General features: G+C 43.2%; 1 protein-coding gene across 1 annotated transcript in view; it reads left to right on the top strand.

The window, feature by feature from the left end:
• The window catches only part of XPNPEP3 (X-prolyl aminopeptidase (aminopeptidase P) 3, putative), an 81,407-nt gene extending 64,205 nt beyond the window's left edge, over positions 1-17,202 (top strand). Inside the window, exons 6-10 of the mRNA XM_006890092.1 lie at positions 2,712-2,825; positions 5,533-5,618; positions 10,611-10,782; positions 12,624-12,744; positions 17,036-17,202. Of these exons, the coding sequence (XP_006890154.1) occupies positions 2,712-2,825; positions 5,533-5,618; positions 10,611-10,782; positions 12,624-12,744; positions 17,036-17,202 (660 nt within the window). The remainder of the gene's footprint in view (positions 1-2,711; positions 2,826-5,532; positions 5,619-10,610; positions 10,783-12,623; positions 12,745-17,035) is intronic.
• Positions 17,203-17,854: the final 652 nt, after the last annotated feature.

Below are 17,854 nucleotides of genomic sequence, written 5' to 3'. Positions count from 1 at the left end.
GTCATACGTTTCTTGTGCCACACAACCTGTGCACGTTCCTTTCACCAGCGAACTCCACAGAGTTTCTCCCGTTGCTCACTTCCTTGTCCAATGGATTTAATGTGAAGCTTTTGTCTCAGGGCCCATTGACATAGCGATTTGGATCCCAGCAGCCGACCCTTGGCAGCCAGCCCTTGAAGTTCTCAAGTGGCACCATCCTGGCAGAAATCCTCCCATGCTTTCCAAACCGTTTTCTCCAGTTTGGGGGAAAATCCCTTTCTCCCCTAAATATAACCCTCATCAGGAATAGCAACCCAACCCAGATGTTGCTTAGATCTTTACACCTCAGACCAGAGAGGCCACTTAGATGGGCAAGGCTGGCATGCCAGAGCTGTGCTCATTCTGCCACTGTCCAGCAGGTGTCACTCTCACACTGTTTGAACCACTCCAGGGTGAGCAGAGGCACAGAGGGTCCTCCGTCTGTTGCTTGAACAAGGCTGTGTGCTGGCTGCTGTATCCACACTCGTGCTCTCTTGCTCCCTGCTTCACATGGGACTGGCAGCCCATGTACCCAGGCATAGATCAGCTGCTGGAAGCTCCATCACTGCTGGGCCTGGCTGTGAACTGTCCTAGACAATGCTCAGCTTTATTTGTTTACTTTCCCATTATAAGTATACTCCAAATTTGATCTATGGCTTCTTGATCTGTACCTTTATTATACAAATAGAATAAAAAGTAACAATTTTGGACAAGTGATTGATGACAAAATGCAGTTTTGGAAATATTCAGGTGTACACATGTCTACACGAGAAGTTTCTGTGCCATCAAGCTTCAGCACTGGGAAATCCTTGGGAAAAGACAGAGATGATGTCCCAGGCTGAAACCTGAGCACACACAAGTTTTGGTTTTTTTACACACATTGTGAGGTTTATTAAGGAAACAGGTTGGGGAGAGGCAAAGGGATAAAACACAGTGAAAGTCCTGGTTTAATCCAGCAGTCCCAAGCCAGATTAACAAGAAGATACAATTTTTCAATTAGTTCAGATAGCTTCTTCAGTCACAGGTTAAACTCCAGGTTCAGTCCAGCAACACAAATACAAGAAGTCTCTGGTTTCCTCAATCATCTAGCAAGTTTTATCTCATAGCCGTCACAAGTCAGCTTCAGTCATCCAACAAGTAGAGCCTTTAACTTGGGCTCTGTCTCAAGGGCTCTATCAGCTACATCTCACTGCAGGCTATCTACAGTCAGGTTGACTCTTTTGTTGATCTTGCAGCTGTTGATGATGTTAAAGATGCTGTTCAACAGGTGGACCATATGTTTGTAGTCAAGGCAGCTAGAGACCATGCCTCCCGAGGAGGCTAAGGCAATGTGTATAAAAGCCATTTTCAGAAGTCCTAATACCACAGCAGCACAAAGATCTTTCCAACAGACAGTCCTAGGAGATTGCTGCCCTCATTCCTATGTTACCATTAGGTGTCCTAGATAAGCCACATGCCAGGAGGACTCTGTCACACAGCCACCACAATCCTGACAGTATGGTTCTGAACAAGTCACCTTTCAGAATCTTAGTTTCCTCATATTTACAGTGTTGTTATTAGGTGTCATCAAGCTGACTACAACTCACAGTGACCCTATGAACAAAAAATATGAACCCTGCTCTACCCAGCATCATCCTTATGAAGATTCTTATACTCGAGCCCGTTGGCAGAGTTGCTGTGTTAGCCTATCTTATTGAGGGTCTTCTCTTTTTGTCTGACCCCTCACCTTTCCCAGCATGATGTCCTTTTCTAACATACTTAAAGCATGTGAGATAAATATTTTTTTTAAAAGAAACTGAGGTGTACTTTACATGTGATAAAGTGTTTAAATCTTAAGTGTAGCACTGGATAACTTCTTTTTTTATGTGTGTTGCTACCGAGTTGGTTTCAAATCTTGGCAACTCCATATACAACAGAACAGAACATCACTGGGTCCTGGGCCATCTTCACCATCACTGATATGTCAAGTCCATTGTTGCAGCCACTGTGTATATTGAATGCCTTCCAACCTGGAGGCTCATCTTTTAGAAAATACTGGACAATATTCTGCTGTTATGAGGCTTTTATTAGCTAATGCTTGGAAGTAGATCAGACCTTTCTTCTTAGTCTGTCTCAATCTAGAAGTTTCACTGAAACCCATTCACCATGGTGGCTCTACTTTCTCTTCTTTTCTTCCATAGAGTTGGAACTGACCCATAGTTGATGCTCTGTCAGGTTTTCAGAGGCAGTTAATCACACAGGAGCACACGCAAGTTTTAAACATCATTTCCACACTAATATGTGTGGGCACACTCTTCATAGAAAATAGTGCCATTTAGAGCTTTGGTGATCTTCCTTTTTCAAATCCTCATAAATATGAATAAGCAGATGAAACTACACGATTGCATCTCTCTGGTCACTCTAGTCACAGGTTTCTGTGTCCTTTTATGACCCATAACAATCAGGGAATTGAAAGAATACTCAGAGGAAGACTTAGTAAGAGGACCAGTAAGAGAAAGCAAGTTCAGAATATGCTTAGCATGTGGGTGAGAATTAAAGAATTGTAGCATAAAAAGTGTGGCTGGATGTGATGAATAGTTTACAACTGGTGGCTTAAGAACTATTGGGGAGGGGTAGGCTATTGAGTGAGCGCCTGGGCTGGGAGAGCCCTCCTGAACGTTTCTGTTGTCACAGCCTGGTGTTCTTTTTCGCAGTTTGAATTTGAGTGCCGGGCTCGTGGCGCAGACATCTTAGCCTACCCACCTGTGGTTGCCGGTGGTAATCGGTCCAACACTTTGCACTATGTGAACAATAATCAGCTCATCAAGGTATGCTTAATGTCCTTCCCGGTCTGTACTGCCTCCACTGGGGCCAGATGTCTGAATAGACCACACAGTCATCTCCTGCTCCTTTCACAAATTAACTGTTATTTATAAAGACCTCATTGTTAATAAAATGCTTTTTGCAGACATTATCGCATTTGCTCCTCACGTTCACTGTCAGTCAGGAGCAGTTACTTGGAGCTTGCCGTTAGGGATGAGGATGATAAATCCAAAAGAAATTAAATGCAGGGCCAGGTGTTCTATGCTGCAAGTGTTTTACTCATTTTACTTTATAACACTGCTTCTCTAAGCACTTGTGAGGAAAGTGTAGTATTCTGTTTACATAAAGGTGCAAAATGAGCAAAAGGTGTCTATGAGAAGCCACATCAGTGGTCATTTCCAGTTGGAGAGTTAACTGAGAAAAGGATATGATGGGTAATAGTATGTGTATTTGATAAAAATGATTCAAAGTGTAGCTCAAGGCTTTTTCTTGTACTAAAGTAAGATTAAATAAACACAGTCTGTACCTGGTCCAGTTTCTCTATCAGTTCTTAAAGACACAATTAGGAATTGATCTTATTCGTAACCCAGAGACTGCCTATACTTACGATCTGTGCATTTTACTATTTATTAATAAAGTTATGCCTCCAAAACATTTATATATATATATCTCTGAAGAAATTTTGTTGACTTTTGTTGGCTTTCCGCGTCATTAATCCTTTCTGATGTTTTATCTTTGTTTTCTCTCATTGCTTTTTATACTTACCTTGATAATTTTTATCCTTTTACTCTGGTTATTTGGTTGTCCTTTTTTGTTGTTGTTATGTTGTTAAGTGCAGTCGCGTCGCAGGCGACTCATAGCCACCCTATGAAGGAGAGTCCTCAACGCTTGGGTGTCTTTCATCCTCTCTCCAGGTTCATAGGGTTTCCAGAGGCAAGCTATTATGGAAGTGGATGCCACTCCTCCTTCCAAGCTTGTTTTAATTGGGGAGCTCCACCCCACTCTCTGTCCGCATTGGGTAGCCAACTATTAACACATTTGACACATTAGTGTCACAGTGTTCAGCCTCACAGCAACCACAAGTGACCGCGGTACGGCAACTTGTACACCAGGGCCTAGAGGAATGTCTGAACAAAAGCAATAAAAGACAGGCCCGAGGGCCGCAGATTAAAAGTCACCCACCTTTGGCTTGGTAGCATCGCTTTCTGTCCACTGGGCCAGCTGATCTCTCTCTGTGTTGATATTGTTGTTAAGTGCCGTCGAGTTGCAGGCGACTCATAGCGACCCTATGAAGGAGAGTCCTCAACACTTAGGTGCCTTTCATCCTCTCTTCAAGTTCATAGGGTTTCCAGAGACAAGCTGTTAATGGAAGTGGATGCCACTCCTCCTTCCAAGTCCTTTTTTTAGTTAGTTTTAATTTTTCTTCTAAGTGATTTAAAATAGATTTCTCACTTTTTAAGTTAGGAAGTATATATTGAGAGCAACTGATGGTATGGTATACAGTTTAAAAAATACTAATAGGTAAGCTCTGGTGGCCTAGTGGCAAAAAGCTGCACTGCAATCCCAGAGGTACGTGGTTTGAATCCACCTGATGCTCTGCTAGAGAAGGAGAAACAATCTCCTCTTGTATCTGTCAGATCCAATTTGGTGGTACACACACACAAAATAATGAAAATTTTAAAAAAATTAAAAATACTAATAACATGAGTAGTCATGTTGCCTCCCATTAACAAGTTACCGCAAATGATGGCAAAAAAAATGTGTTTCTAAGCATGGTCGTCAATTTAAACATTTGCAGCAACATGTTAAAGACAAGAACTTCACAGTGTAGAGGTCCCCGAGTGATTCCAGTCACATCCTCCTCCCTACCTTTCAGAGGTAACAGTTTTCACTTTAGCGATCACTTACTTGCTTTTCCTTATGTTTTTACCCCTGACATGTCTATTTCTAATGAGTATGTTGTTCACTATGGGGAAACTGAGGATTAAGCACAAACACAGCTTGAGAAAGAGAGAGAGCAGTGTCACTTCTATGAGTTGGCGTGACCTAAGAAATAGAAGTTGAGAACTTGTAGTGTTTGTTAGGTCTTCACACTGGATGTAAGGCCAAGGAGTCAAGGAAGGGACCAGAGAGAAAGTTTGCTCTCCCTTTGATCTTGGTCTAGATTTTTACCTTGGTCAAGGCATGAGCCCAGTTCAGCATGAGTTCCCTGAGATCTTAGGAGAACCACTTCTGGCGAAGTCAGTGGGCATGGTAATCAAGAAGTTTGATTTATTTGGGTTCTGTTTAGGAGTCTTGATTGCTCAGTGGTAGGCGAGCTCAGCAGCTGGCTGAAAGGTCAGCACTTTAAATCCACCAGACATTCTGTTGAGAGAAGAGATGTGGCAGCCTGCTCTTTGTAAGGAGTATACAGCCGCGGGAACCCTCTGGGTTGTGACAGTGTTCCTCGTGTACCTAGTCATTTAAACCCAAGCAGTTTGTGCTTCTGCAGCTTATGCACTTGTCCTTTAGCTAACCTTTAAGCAATGCTACTGTTCTCAAGCCAGTGCAAATCCCTTTGACAAAGTTAGATGCTCTTTCTTTGGAGAAGGAGCTAGAAATCAGTCTTCTTTAAATTAAAGGTTTTAAAAATCACATAAAAGGCACAACTAGTTTTCATCAGAAGAAAAATTCATGAGGTCTCCCATGTATCCCATTTTCCTTTTATTCCAGGATGGGGAGATGGTGCTTCTGGATGGCGGCTGTGAGGCTTCGTGCTACGTGAGTGACATCACCCGCACCTGGCCGGTCAATGGCAGGTAGGGCTTCTACAGAGTTGCACGTCCCGCTGCTGCATAGCAGTGTGGGTTCCAGTATGGATGGATTCAGTGTCTAAAGAATGATACTGAGTCTGTTAGCTGCCTTTACAAAGACCCTATTAAGGTTTCTGAGATTATTTTGCACATTGTATCATAGGATCGGACCTCTAGGAATGATTAGTCAGCGTGACACACACACACACACACACACACACACACACACACATTATGAATAATTTTGATGTTTATTTTTCTGATTACAAAAGTTACCCTTTATAGTAGGGTAGTTTTCTGGATTATCCTTCCAAAGAAATCCTCATAAAATGTAAATAAAATATCAGAACCAACTATTAGAATGTAGAGTGTTTTTCCAAAATCAAGCATAAACTGGGTAAGTCTGTCCTTTAAAGAACTCTAATGAGTGAAATGCAAATACTGGGACGTTTTTGCCACAGCTTAGGCAGCAGAAAGCCACAGGCTTCTTGGCTTTAGAAACTTTATGTCAAAAGCAAATAGAGTAACATGTTGAAGGTGTTCAGAGGAAGAAAGCACACGTCATACTCAACAAAACCCTCTGTCAACTATAAAGAGCACATATTCTCAACACATAAGAGCTCAAAAGAAACTACCCCCATGAGTCATTCATGAGCCATCTACGAGCTGGGCTGTGCATAGTAAGAGCCACTACTAATATGAGGCTACTGACATTAATTAAAATTGAATCACGTTTTAAGATTTTGGTCTCTAGTTCTACCACATGTCACATGCTCAGTAGTTGTGTGACTGGAAGCCACCAGCTTGAACAGTGCAGGTGAAGGCCATTTCCATTACCACAGAAAGACTTAGTAGACAGTCCTGTCTTGGAAAAGGAGCTTCAGGTGACCAGAATGATTCAGGATAGATGGAGCCGAGAACTTGTGCTGAGCATTATTCTAGCTGGTTAATTGTAGAACTAAGACCATATGAGAACCAGGAGGAAGAGAGGAAAGTCTCTTTGCTGTTGTAACGTAAACTGGCACAGGTTTTCTTTTAAGTGGAGACAGTGAGAAACACCTTTGTAAAGATAGTTTTCCGTCACCATGTTGGTTTGGTTTTGTGTTGTTTGTTTTTTGAGGTTTTTGGGTTGTGGTTTTTTTTTTAGTTACCTTGTTTTTGTATGAGTTGCATTGTTACTCAGAAACTGTTGTGTGTGTAATAAGGGATAAAACGAGTGATTATAAGCTGCTGGTGTGTTCATACAGGGAAGCACCTCTCAGCAGTAAAAAGGACCCAGGTGTTAATGGAGCAGCTCAGCAGTAGATGAATGATCAACACAAGGCCAGTTCCTATGAGGCAGAGGTTCAGGATGTCCCGAGTGTCCACCTTTTTTCCTGCACCACTCCGTCATCTCTGACACTTGCTACTCCCCCCTCCTCTAATCTGGGTTTGGTAATTCCCTCCATCTCACAGAACTCGCAAAACTCGGCTTTCAGTCACGTAGTTTATTTGGGAAATGATGGGTACGACTGAGGATCAGGACCAACTTGGAAATAACAACAGCTCAGGCCACAGTTCTCCATCAGAAAAGCTCTTCTTGCCCTGTGTCGTCGGCCTTGCTGCCAGTGGGCCCTGCTGGGGCCTTCACAGGAATATATTACAACCCTGAGCCCCATGGCTTAGGAAGCTCCACCACAGTTGCCTGTCACCAGCCTACTGGTTCTGGTTGTCTTGTGACACTTTGGCACTTAACACCACTCATCCTCCTCTCCTGCTGTCTTCTGTATTACAGCTTTTCTCTCTTTCTTTAAGCCTGTTTTTTTTCTTATTGTTGTTGTTGTGTGCCGTTGAGTTGCCTGCGACTCACAGCGACCCTGTGTACAACAGCCCTAAACCCTGCTCTATCCTGTGCCAATTTCACTTTCTCCGACACACCTACTCCCGTTACCCAGTCACTGAACCAATCCACCTCTTCGAGGGTCTTCCTCTCCTGTGCTGTCCCTCTACCTTCCCAAGCATGGCGCCCCTCCCTAAGAACTGATCCCTCCTTGCAACATGTACAAAGTTCAGACGAAGCTTCAGAATCCTTGCCTCCAAGGAGCAGCCTGGTTTAACCCTCTCCAGGATGAACCTGTTCATTCTCTTAGCAGTCCAAGGTATTTTGAATACTCTTCTCCAACACTACAGCTCAAAGGCATCAATCCTCCCTAGTCATTGTCCTGATGTATAGCAAGGGATTACAAAGACCATGGCCTGTATCAGGCACACCTTAATCTCCAAACTGACATCGTTGCTCTTCAGTACTTTGGTGAGGTCTCTAACAGCAGATTTTCTGCTGTTTAAGCCTAGCAGTGACAAAACTGAAAGTCCTGCCACCATGAGGTTTCCATGCCCCCTATTTGCATTGGCAGCAAGCTGTCCAGTGCTGTGGTTGGGTAGACCATGTCACTTCATTTGTGGTGGTGGTGGTGTTGTGTACCCTTGAGTCAGAACTGACTCATAGCTGACCCTCCAGCAGGTTTTCAAAGGCAGTAAATTGCATGTGAGGAGTTTGCCCATCTTTCTCCTACAGAACAAATGGTGTTCAAACCATGTATCTGTATCTTAGGGTTGCTATGCATCACAAGCTACTCAACCAGTAACATTCTATGACAGGTTTGGAAGCAGGCGTGGCATTCACTTCCTAAGCAACTTGCCTCTGGAAACTCTATGAACTTTGATAAATGTTGTAGAGAGGCTTCAGGCCTTTTGTTCATAGGGTCACTGTGAGTCATGCTCGACTCAAGGCAATCAATAACAGCAACAACCTTTACCTTGGCAGCACAATTCCTTATCTCCTCCCATCCTATTTACTGCTTGTGGAAACGTGCTGGAGGGTGACCTGTAGGGTAGTTCCAACTTGGCAGCACACAACAACAAGGTTAAGTCAGCAGCCCTCCCTCTTCATCTGCACAGCATTCCTAAATCACTGCATGGGGTGTCAGAGTTTTCTACCAAGAGGGCCAATTTAAGGCAGGCGTTGCACTGGGCAGAAGTGCACTAACACTGCGTGGCTTAGTGAGAAGCCAGATACTAACAAGCACATTCTGTACAATTCCTTATCTGTCTGATACCTTGTAACAGTCAAAAATCAGTCTGAGGAGGGAATAACCAGAATACCATTTGCCTCTGAAAGTAGGGTTATTGATTGAAAAGGAACATGAGAGAACTTTCCGGGGAGATGGAAATGTCCTGCATTAATGTTGTTGTTGCTGTTGCTGCAGTTAGATGCCATGAGTTGACTGCAACGCATAACAACCCCATGAACTACAGATCTAACCTTGCCCAGCCTAGGGATATAGATGTCCATTTGCCAAAATTGTGCAATTCAAATTTCTGTTTTTAGGTATGCAAATCCTACCTTAGGAAGTGAACTATTAAACAGAAGTATAATCATTTAGTAGAGGTGAGGTAAAATGTTGTTGCAGGTATTGATACCAACATAATGAGACTGCTAACAGTTGAGCCTGGAAGGTAAAGTACACAGTGGTCTGAGCAGTGTGTTAGGTTGTTGTACTTTATAGTTACTCTGTTAGGAGACATTGCACTTGTGTTTAGTACTTTGCAGTTAGTAACTAATAACTTCACATTATTTCACATTGCACTGAAGAGTTTTATCCAGACAACTTTTATTATTGCAAGTATTTTTAGGAAAGATTCTTAGAATACAGTTTGAAGCACTAAGTGTATGATTGTGTGTGTGTGTGTGTAGATCTGACTGATAAAGGAGGAGATTGCCCCTCCTTCTCCAGCAGAGCATCTGGTGGGTTAGAACCACATACCTCTGGGATCGCAGTGCAGCTTTTTGCTACTAGGCCACCGGGGCTCCCCTAGTATATGATCATCTTTAAGCTTTTGGACTTAATTGGCTGAACTGATTTATGCTTTTATCATGACCGGGGTGTGAGAATACATATCATATACTGCTCTAACTCATTTTTTAGAGTTTGTTTTTTCCCCCCCACCATGGTTGCTAAGGAAATTGTTCCTCTTTCACCTGGGTACCAGAAAGATTATAGTAGCCAAGATACTGACTAGTTTATCCTGTAACTGGTTCCGTCTATTAGAATTGGCTTTGATTTTGATTTGTTTCATTTTGGTTTCAAATAGTAGCGTGTGCAAGTAGCCTCTGATTCACAACAAAGTCAAGTTCCAATGAACTACACTTTGAGCCGTCTTTTGTTTTGTGTACTTTCTGTATTCACTGAACTCCCCTCACGAGATTTACAGCCTCCAAAAACTCATTCAGCTGTGAGTTTGGCAGTGAATTATATGTATATGCTGATTTATGCTCTAATATATACTGTCTACACTGTTGCGTCACAATTTGCTGATACTTTCATTCTTACATGATCACTTCTAGATGGTCAAAGATCAATTTTGTAAAGATCCTGATAATAAAAGGCAATAATTAATTGAAACTAATAATGAAAGGAGCTAATAATAGTGAGGGAGCTCTGGTGGCTTAGGATAAGGAGTTGTGCTGCCGACCCAAAGGCCTAACGTTCAAGTCCACAAGTTCCTCTGTGGGAAAAAGAACAGTCTCCTCGATGTGATTTACTGCCTCTGAAAACCTGCTAGTGAGTCAGCTATGAATTGGTTCTGACTCAGTTGTACATAACAAGGTATTTGATTTGTGTCAGAACTTACTTACAATCAAGTCACCGGCACAGAACCTCACTGAAAGTTGGGAACTGCGTGTACCGTAAGGTAATAGAGAAGAGAAGGGTGAGTCTGGTCTGGCTCTTCACCCCCAGCTGGCTGGGTCTTCTATGGCGCTGGCTCTCTGAAGGATGCACGTGTAGGTGAACAGTTCAAGCATGCCTGAGGCCCTGTCAGTAATGATAGATGCGTGCTTCTGGAGTGTCAGAAGTGTCCTGTCATCATCTTCTTGGAGCTTTTTAAATCATGCTTAGAAATAAATTTCCTTCAGTGTCCGGTTGTTCCAAATCAGGTTCTTTGGCTTCCTGTCCCCAGGTTCACCGCACCTCAGGCTGAACTCTATGAAGCTGTCCTCGAGATCCAGAAGACTTGTCTGAGCCTCTGCTCCCCTGGGTCGAGCTTGGAGAACATCTACAGCCTGATGCTGACGCTGATAGGACAGAAGCTTCAAGAGCTGGGGATCAGCAGGGAGAATGATGCCTTCAAGGTCCTTCACTTCTCACCATCCATTTTCAAAATCTTGTTTGGGTTTTACCTTCTATAAAGCTGATAAGGCTTAGAAATGATCTTTGTGACTTCATCTCAAAGAGGCTGAAATTCGGCACTCCCCCAGACGCTACTTAGACTTATGGACTTTCATTGATTCCAACTCATGGTGACTCAGTGTTTAGCTACCCAGGCAGTCCCAGGGAATCCTTTCATTCGAATTTGTATATAAATTAGAACAGTTACATATGCTTCATATTTAATGTCAGCCAACTGTTTATCTCAGTATAAAGTAAACAGTGTCCTTTCTGTGCATAAAAAATCTTAAACACAATAATACAGTGACAGTAATGTTTGGCTGTGCATTGCTACAGAGTACCCATACTATGAACAATTTTTCTTTACCTCCTGTTTTTAATATAACAGGTTTTATGGGGTTACTTGGTACTGTGGGCTGTACAGAAGTCTGACATTCATAACCTGAGGCCTGTCTGTGTACAGCTGTGTTCCATGGGGTTGTTGGAGACTGGTGTTTCGAAAGTAGACACCTAAGTCCCTCCTGTGAGGCAGGTGCCCAAAACCCTCCAACATTCTGGTTAGCGCTTGAGTGTGTAAACCTTTTACAACACCCAGAAACTCAAAGACTATCTGGAGTAAAACAAAGGGCGTCAGTACTTCCTCCTCCAGAAGATGGCAGCACATTCTGACTCATTGCCTAAAGCATAACTAGCTCTCTAACAGAAAGCAGAAAACATAAAAATCCAAGTCTGGTGCAGACGGAGGGGAAAAGAGGAGAGGTTAATTCTTAATCCTTTTGCAGTGATTCTGAAAAGGAAGATATTGAAAGAGGATGTTTGTGTTCAGTGGTGGTGTTGGAACTTGAACAGTATGCCCTGGGTCCATATCTTTGAAGAAATTTTTATCTGAATCCCAATGTAAATGGTTTTCAGTAAAAATGAGAATCCAGGGATTTAAAGAAAGGTGCTGGTTGCTCTCAAGTGCCACAGGCCATTAACCATCTCCCGCCTCCAGTATTAGGCTATCAGGGCCTCTGTCAATGGATGAACAGCTGTAAATCTCCTGCAGAGGCCAACAATCTTTAATAAACAGAAACCTCCACCCTGATAGTTGTTGTTGTTGTTTTTGTTGTTGTTGTTATGTGCCATCGAGTCGCTTGCAACTCATAGTGACCCTATGTACAAGAGCCCTAAACGCCGTTATATCCTGTGCCAACCTCGCTATCCCAAACACATTCATTCCCACCACTCCACTCACAGAATCGATCCATCTCATCAAGGGTCTTCCTCTCCTGCTCCATCCCGCCACTCTCCCAAACATGATGTCCCTCTCCAAGGACCAGTCCCTCCTTGCAACATGCCCAAAGTATGTCACCCTGTAGATCACCCTGGTAGATACCCTGTAATTAGTCTGTTACTTGAGGTGTCATCTGACTCCACAAACTGTTGTGAAGACAGTTCAGGTGTCTAGAGGGGCTTCTTGAGAAACAACTCCCTCAGAATAAAGCGTTCGGGTGTCCAGAGGGGCTTCTTGAGAAACGACTCCCTCAGAATAAAGAGGTTTTCGTTTATCTTAGTACTGGAGATGCCTAGGTTAGTATGATCCGATGTTAACTGCTCGGAGAGTGAAGCACAGGTTAGTGGAATACCATTGGCAGAATTGTTTGCAGGAGACGGCAGTTTACCCAGGTCATGGATGTTAGCTTAAGAAGAGGTTAAACTAAGTGGCAGAACTACTGGGAGGTGTTAACACTGGTTCATATATGTCCAGCTTTCCCCTTAAGGGTCATTCCTCTAAGAACACTGTGGTGATTGTCTTTTCCAGGCCGCTCGAAAATACTGCCCACACCATGTTGGCCATTACCTTGGGATGGATGTCCACGACACCCCAGACATGCCCCGTTCCCTCCCACTGCAGCCAGGGATGGTGATCACAGTCGAGCCAGGTAAGGGCTATGCTGGCATCCTTTGACCCGTTGGGACACAGAAGAATATATATGTGAGCTACAAAGGCAGTGTTTCTTTTTACTTAAGTCAACTAATTCAGCTAGAAGATACAGGAAAATGAGTCTGTCTTGGGTAGTCAGGGGCCTTATTTATTTTAGAGCTATCTTTAGCTTTCTCATTTAGCATCACATAATTTGTTTAATTTGACTTCTCCTATCAACAACAGATGGGGAGTACTCTATAAGTAGACATTAAGAAATAAATCTCTCTTTTAAGCCTGCCTCTGCCAAGACCAATTTGTATGATTTCCCATTTAATAGTGGCTGGGCTACTTGAGCTTCTAAAGTGCCCAGGTCTTTGGTGCAGACACACCTCTGCAAGGGGCTTGGAAGAACACAGCATTGTGTCTGCTTGGTACCTACAGCCTTTCTCATACGCCTCAGAGTAAGGGAACAACTGGTAGGTTACCTGAACAACCTGGTAGGTTAGATGATGCTGGACATCAGGCAGAATTCTCAAAAGAAGCACAAAATGTGAAGATTAATATTTCAGAGGTTGATTTTTTTAAACACTGATGTTTTTATCTTGAAAATAGATCTCAATCTTAGATTCAAGTGTTTTAATCTCAAAAATCATTATGTGTAATATTCTTTCCTAAATTATTTTGCTCTCCATATTTCTGTGACTCTCTCTGTCTTAATATTAGACCAATCCAGCTAATACATGGAACTCTGGTGGTTTACTGGGGAAAGAGAAAGAGTTGTGCTGGCAACCCAAAGGCCAGCAGTTCAAATCCACCAGCTGCTCCGAGTGAGAAAGATGAGTGATCTCATCTTCCTCCAGTATGATTTTCAGTCTCTAGAAATCTGGTGGAAGGAATTTCAGCCATGACTCACTTCCAACTTGATGGCAATACGTTTGAGTTTTGTTTTTTGGGGGGGGGGGAGGGTGTAGGTTTGGTTTTGTTTTGTTCTAGTGAACACATAGATGTTGGTACTCTGAATAGAAATGGTTCGATGGCATTGAGTAGGTGTCCCTGGCTGGTCTTTGTCTTTTTATTACAGAGCAGTATCTGTGAGTAAAGAGAAGGGTGTTTGTTTTGTCTGAAAAGACTTGGTATCTGTCTGACTTCATGTTGAGAGAGAATACCTTGGGCTCCTAGATTTTTCTAAACAGCCATCAAAGTCTATTTCTCTCTTATTTTACGTCATAATTTACATTTAAAGTTTTTTAAGGAAAATCGTTTGTTGACTATTTCCCCAACTTCTGGTTAGTTAGACTAATAATCTGTAGTTACGTGCTTAAAACATTTTAAAATACTTTACATCATTAGCAGAATGCCCTTTTCCAAGGAGAGTATTAGACAGGGAAAGGATGCCCTTAAATAGTCTGCTGGTTTCCAGTGGTATTGGGAAACTCAGAGGCGAAATAACTTTGTGGGCCTACTTAAGCTACTAAAACAGGGCAGAATCAAGATTAGCATTATAGTTGTTTGAAATTTTTGGTCTTAAGATATAAAATGGTTAATACAAATTAGAACACACTCCTAGCTGACCCGCCAGCAGGTGTTCAGAGGCTGTAAATCACACAGGAGGAGATTGTCCATTTTCCTCCTACAGAGCAGCTCATATGGATTCAAACCTCCTGCCTTTGGGTTGGCAGCTCACTTCTTACCCACTAGGCCACCAGAGCTCAGTTTTGAGTTTTTTGAGGAGTTGATGATCTTAACATATTGAAAAAATGAGTTCTACTAGTAGTAGTAGTAATAGTAGTCACTAGATCAGGAGATAAAATCACTTGCTATGCTTGTGAGAGCTGGATGATGAAAAAGAGTGACAGAAGAATTGAGACCTTTGAATGGTGCTATTGGAGAAGAGTACTAAAGAACCCGTGGACTGCTAAAAGAACAGACAGATAGGTCTTGGGGAAAGGGCAACCAGAATGCTCCTGGGAAGCAAGGATGGGGAAGCTTCATTTCACATACTTTGGGCATGTTGCTTGGAGAGGCTATTCCTTGGAATGCTTGGAATAGTGTGCTTGGAAAGTTAGAGAGTCAGTGAAAGAAGGGAACACCCTCCCTCAGTGAAATGCATTGACTCAGCAATGGGCTCAAGCTTGTCAGAGATGATGAGGATGGCATAGGGTAGGATGCAGTTCAGAGCCGTTGTTCATAAGGTCACTATGAGTCGTGATTGACTCAACAGCAACAACTATAAGTAGCAGTGAACCTGGTGGAGTGCTGGGTTAGATGTTGCACTGCAAACCGAAAGGTTTGCACTAAACATGCTGAGTGAGAAAAATTAGGCAATCTGTTTCTGTTAAAATGATAATCTTGGAAACTCCGTGGAGGCTTTCTTTAAAAAGTCTCCTATTAAAACTATGGAGGGTGTTGAAGAGAAGCAAGAGAAGGTTCCTGGTACTGTGCCAGAAAGTTTTAAGAATAAGGAATTCTACAAAATGATCAGGCACTTGAGAAAAAATATTTGCCTAAAAGACGCTTCAGGAGGCAGTGAGGAAGCTTATCTAGCAGAGCGAAGCACTGTCACAAGGAATATGTAGACACAGACACAGAACTGAGACGAGAATGGCCAGAAAAGTGAGAAATTTCTTTGTACCTGTAGAACCCAGGCTAACACATGTCATCAGGATCAGAGAGGTCCATGTTCCAGCTTACTCACTGTCACCATATCTTCAGTGGACATTTCTTAGGCTCTGCAGAGTTACAGTTAACATGCTGAAGATTGTGGAACCATATAGTGCGCGAGTGTCCTTGTAAACTGATCAAGAACCATGAGGGGAAAGCCGTATCTGACGTCTACTAACTCCGCCAGGGGGAATGGCCCTCATCATCATCCACAACACAAAACTAATTCCTAGGTCAGACATGTCCCTCATGCTCCCCTCCCGGACCTCTTTTTTTCCCCCCCTTGTTGTGACCGTCACGCCAGATCCAACTGGCACAGGAGGAGATTGTCCATCCTTCTCCAGCGGAGTATCTGGTGGATTCGAACCATGAGCCTTGAGGATTGTTAGTGCAGCTCCTTGCCACTATAGCTCCCATTCCTGTACCTCTTAACCAACTCAAACACCAATCCCACTGCTCTGTTGAGTCCAAAATCCTTTGCAGTAGCTCACAGAGCACATAACTGTGAGGTTTATTAGGGACCTCAAAAGGCTGTAATTCAGGTTTGGCAGCAGAATACACTCACTCAATAAGGACAGCTTCCGAAATGCAGACAACTCTGCCTCCAGCCTCGTGGCTTCAGGCCAGTGTTACAGAGGTCTTGGGCCCACTAATGTCGGCTCTTGCCCGAGACCTCCAACAAACTTGGGCAAAGGCTCCTAGCTCAGAGTCCGTGGGGTCGCAGCATTCCCAAGGTCACCTCTGTCTATTGTCAGGTCTCTGGTTCTCTGCTCCAACTACTGCTGCTCTCCTGTAGGTCTGGCTGGTGCAAGAATCTGTGGCCTGTTAGGGTTTGCTACATTCTCTGCCTCTTCTTTGCTGGTGGTGAGATTCTCAATTTATGCTGCTGAATCGCTCAGTTTAATGGTCAGGCTAATTAATCCCCTTGTGAACAGGCTAACACACTCTATACACATATTCCAGCCTGTCCACACATCGAAATCAATGGCTAGGAAAGCCATTCTGAAAAATAAACCCCTAACACCATAGTAGCCAAATCTGAAGCTGCCATTGCACTGATCTGTGATTTAAGCATGGTTATGGCAAAACTAATAAAATGTGTTGCCACGTAGCACTTTGATTGCACAATCTCATAAGATCTGTAATGTTAGGAAGTGCTTTAAAGAAGCAAAACAGTTTCTTGTCCTTCAAATTCTCTTCTCCATGAGATGGCACAAAGATAAAGACCATCTCTTTCCTGAGAAGTGGAGATCCTAGCAATACAGAAAACCAGAGCTACAGACTCATTGAACAATTTGCTAAACTGTCTACCAGCACAAGTTTTGGAATCTGATCCATTCATGAAATAGTAATGACTTTCAAACTGAAGGAAAAATTAACCAAATGAATGAGTTACCATGAGTTGAAATTAACCTAGTGGCAGTGAGTTTGGATTTTAATAATGGTAGTTAACATTTCCTGACTATCATATACCAGGCATTATTGGGACGGGAGCAGGAAAAGATGGATTTTATTTCTTGGGTCCCCACAGCTCTCTTAGGTAAATAGCATTAATGTGCTGGTTTTGGAGATGAAGAAATTGGAATATAGCCAGGTCATCTTGCTTGCCCCACGCCAACTACTGTCTTTGGTTCTTTACTTCTCAGGCATTTATATCCCAGAAGATGACAGAGATGCCCCCAAGAGGTTTCAAGGTCTTGGGGTACGGATTGAGGATGACATAGTGGTGACTCAGGGCTCACCCCTCATCCTTTCTGCAGACTGTCCCAAAGAGATGTGTGACATCAGACAGATCTGCAGCGGGACCTCCTGACCCTCCTCACAGCTCCCATGCTTCTCAGGCTGCTCAGAGGTGTGCCCAGCACCCGGTGCACGCGTGCTTGCTCTTGCTGCGTGTGCACTGATGCACGTCTCCCATTCGGGAGTGCAGTGGCTGCATGAGTCTGTGTGACTGTGTCTGAGGACTTTTTTATTGTTTTAAGTAGATGGAAATATGGAAAACTGAATTTTGAAACTGTGTGTTACTGCTTTGAAGACATTAGTTCTGAAGAATTAATGACATGGGCAGGTTAATTTTTAAATATAAAGAAAGGTCTTGGTTACATATGTCCATGCATTCCAGTAACACATTGAAAATACAGAAGAATTCTCTTCTCTCCAGGTCCCTCCCTGTTTGCCCTTGTACTAAGATCCACCTGATAGTATAACACATTTTGAGCTAAGGTCAAGATCTAGCCCACTCAGCAGTGGTTGTGGATGGAGAGCCAGTACAATCCTTCCAGATGTCTTCCCACCCTTGTCCAGGTTTTGTGAGCCCACTGGAGGCCTGGCAGCCCTCGGAGGTGCAGGTGCCCAGCAGTTCTACCCGCCAGCCATATTCCAGAAACACTGGACATCAAGCAAAACTGTTTCAAGCCTTTCTTGCCATTTGCTTGCCAGGGAATTAGATTTTGTGAAGGAAGGAA

This window comes from Elephantulus edwardii, unplaced genomic scaffold, assembly GCF_000299155.1.
Source record: "Elephantulus edwardii isolate Elephantulus edwardi_28Jun2011 unplaced genomic scaffold, EleEdw1.0 scaffold00086, whole genome shotgun sequence".
NCBI classification, from domain to species: Eukaryota; Metazoa; Chordata; class Mammalia; order Macroscelidea; family Macroscelididae; genus Elephantulus; species Elephantulus edwardii.
The sequence above is the reverse complement of the archived record's forward strand: the minus strand, read 5'-3'. Positions and strand labels throughout refer to the sequence as shown.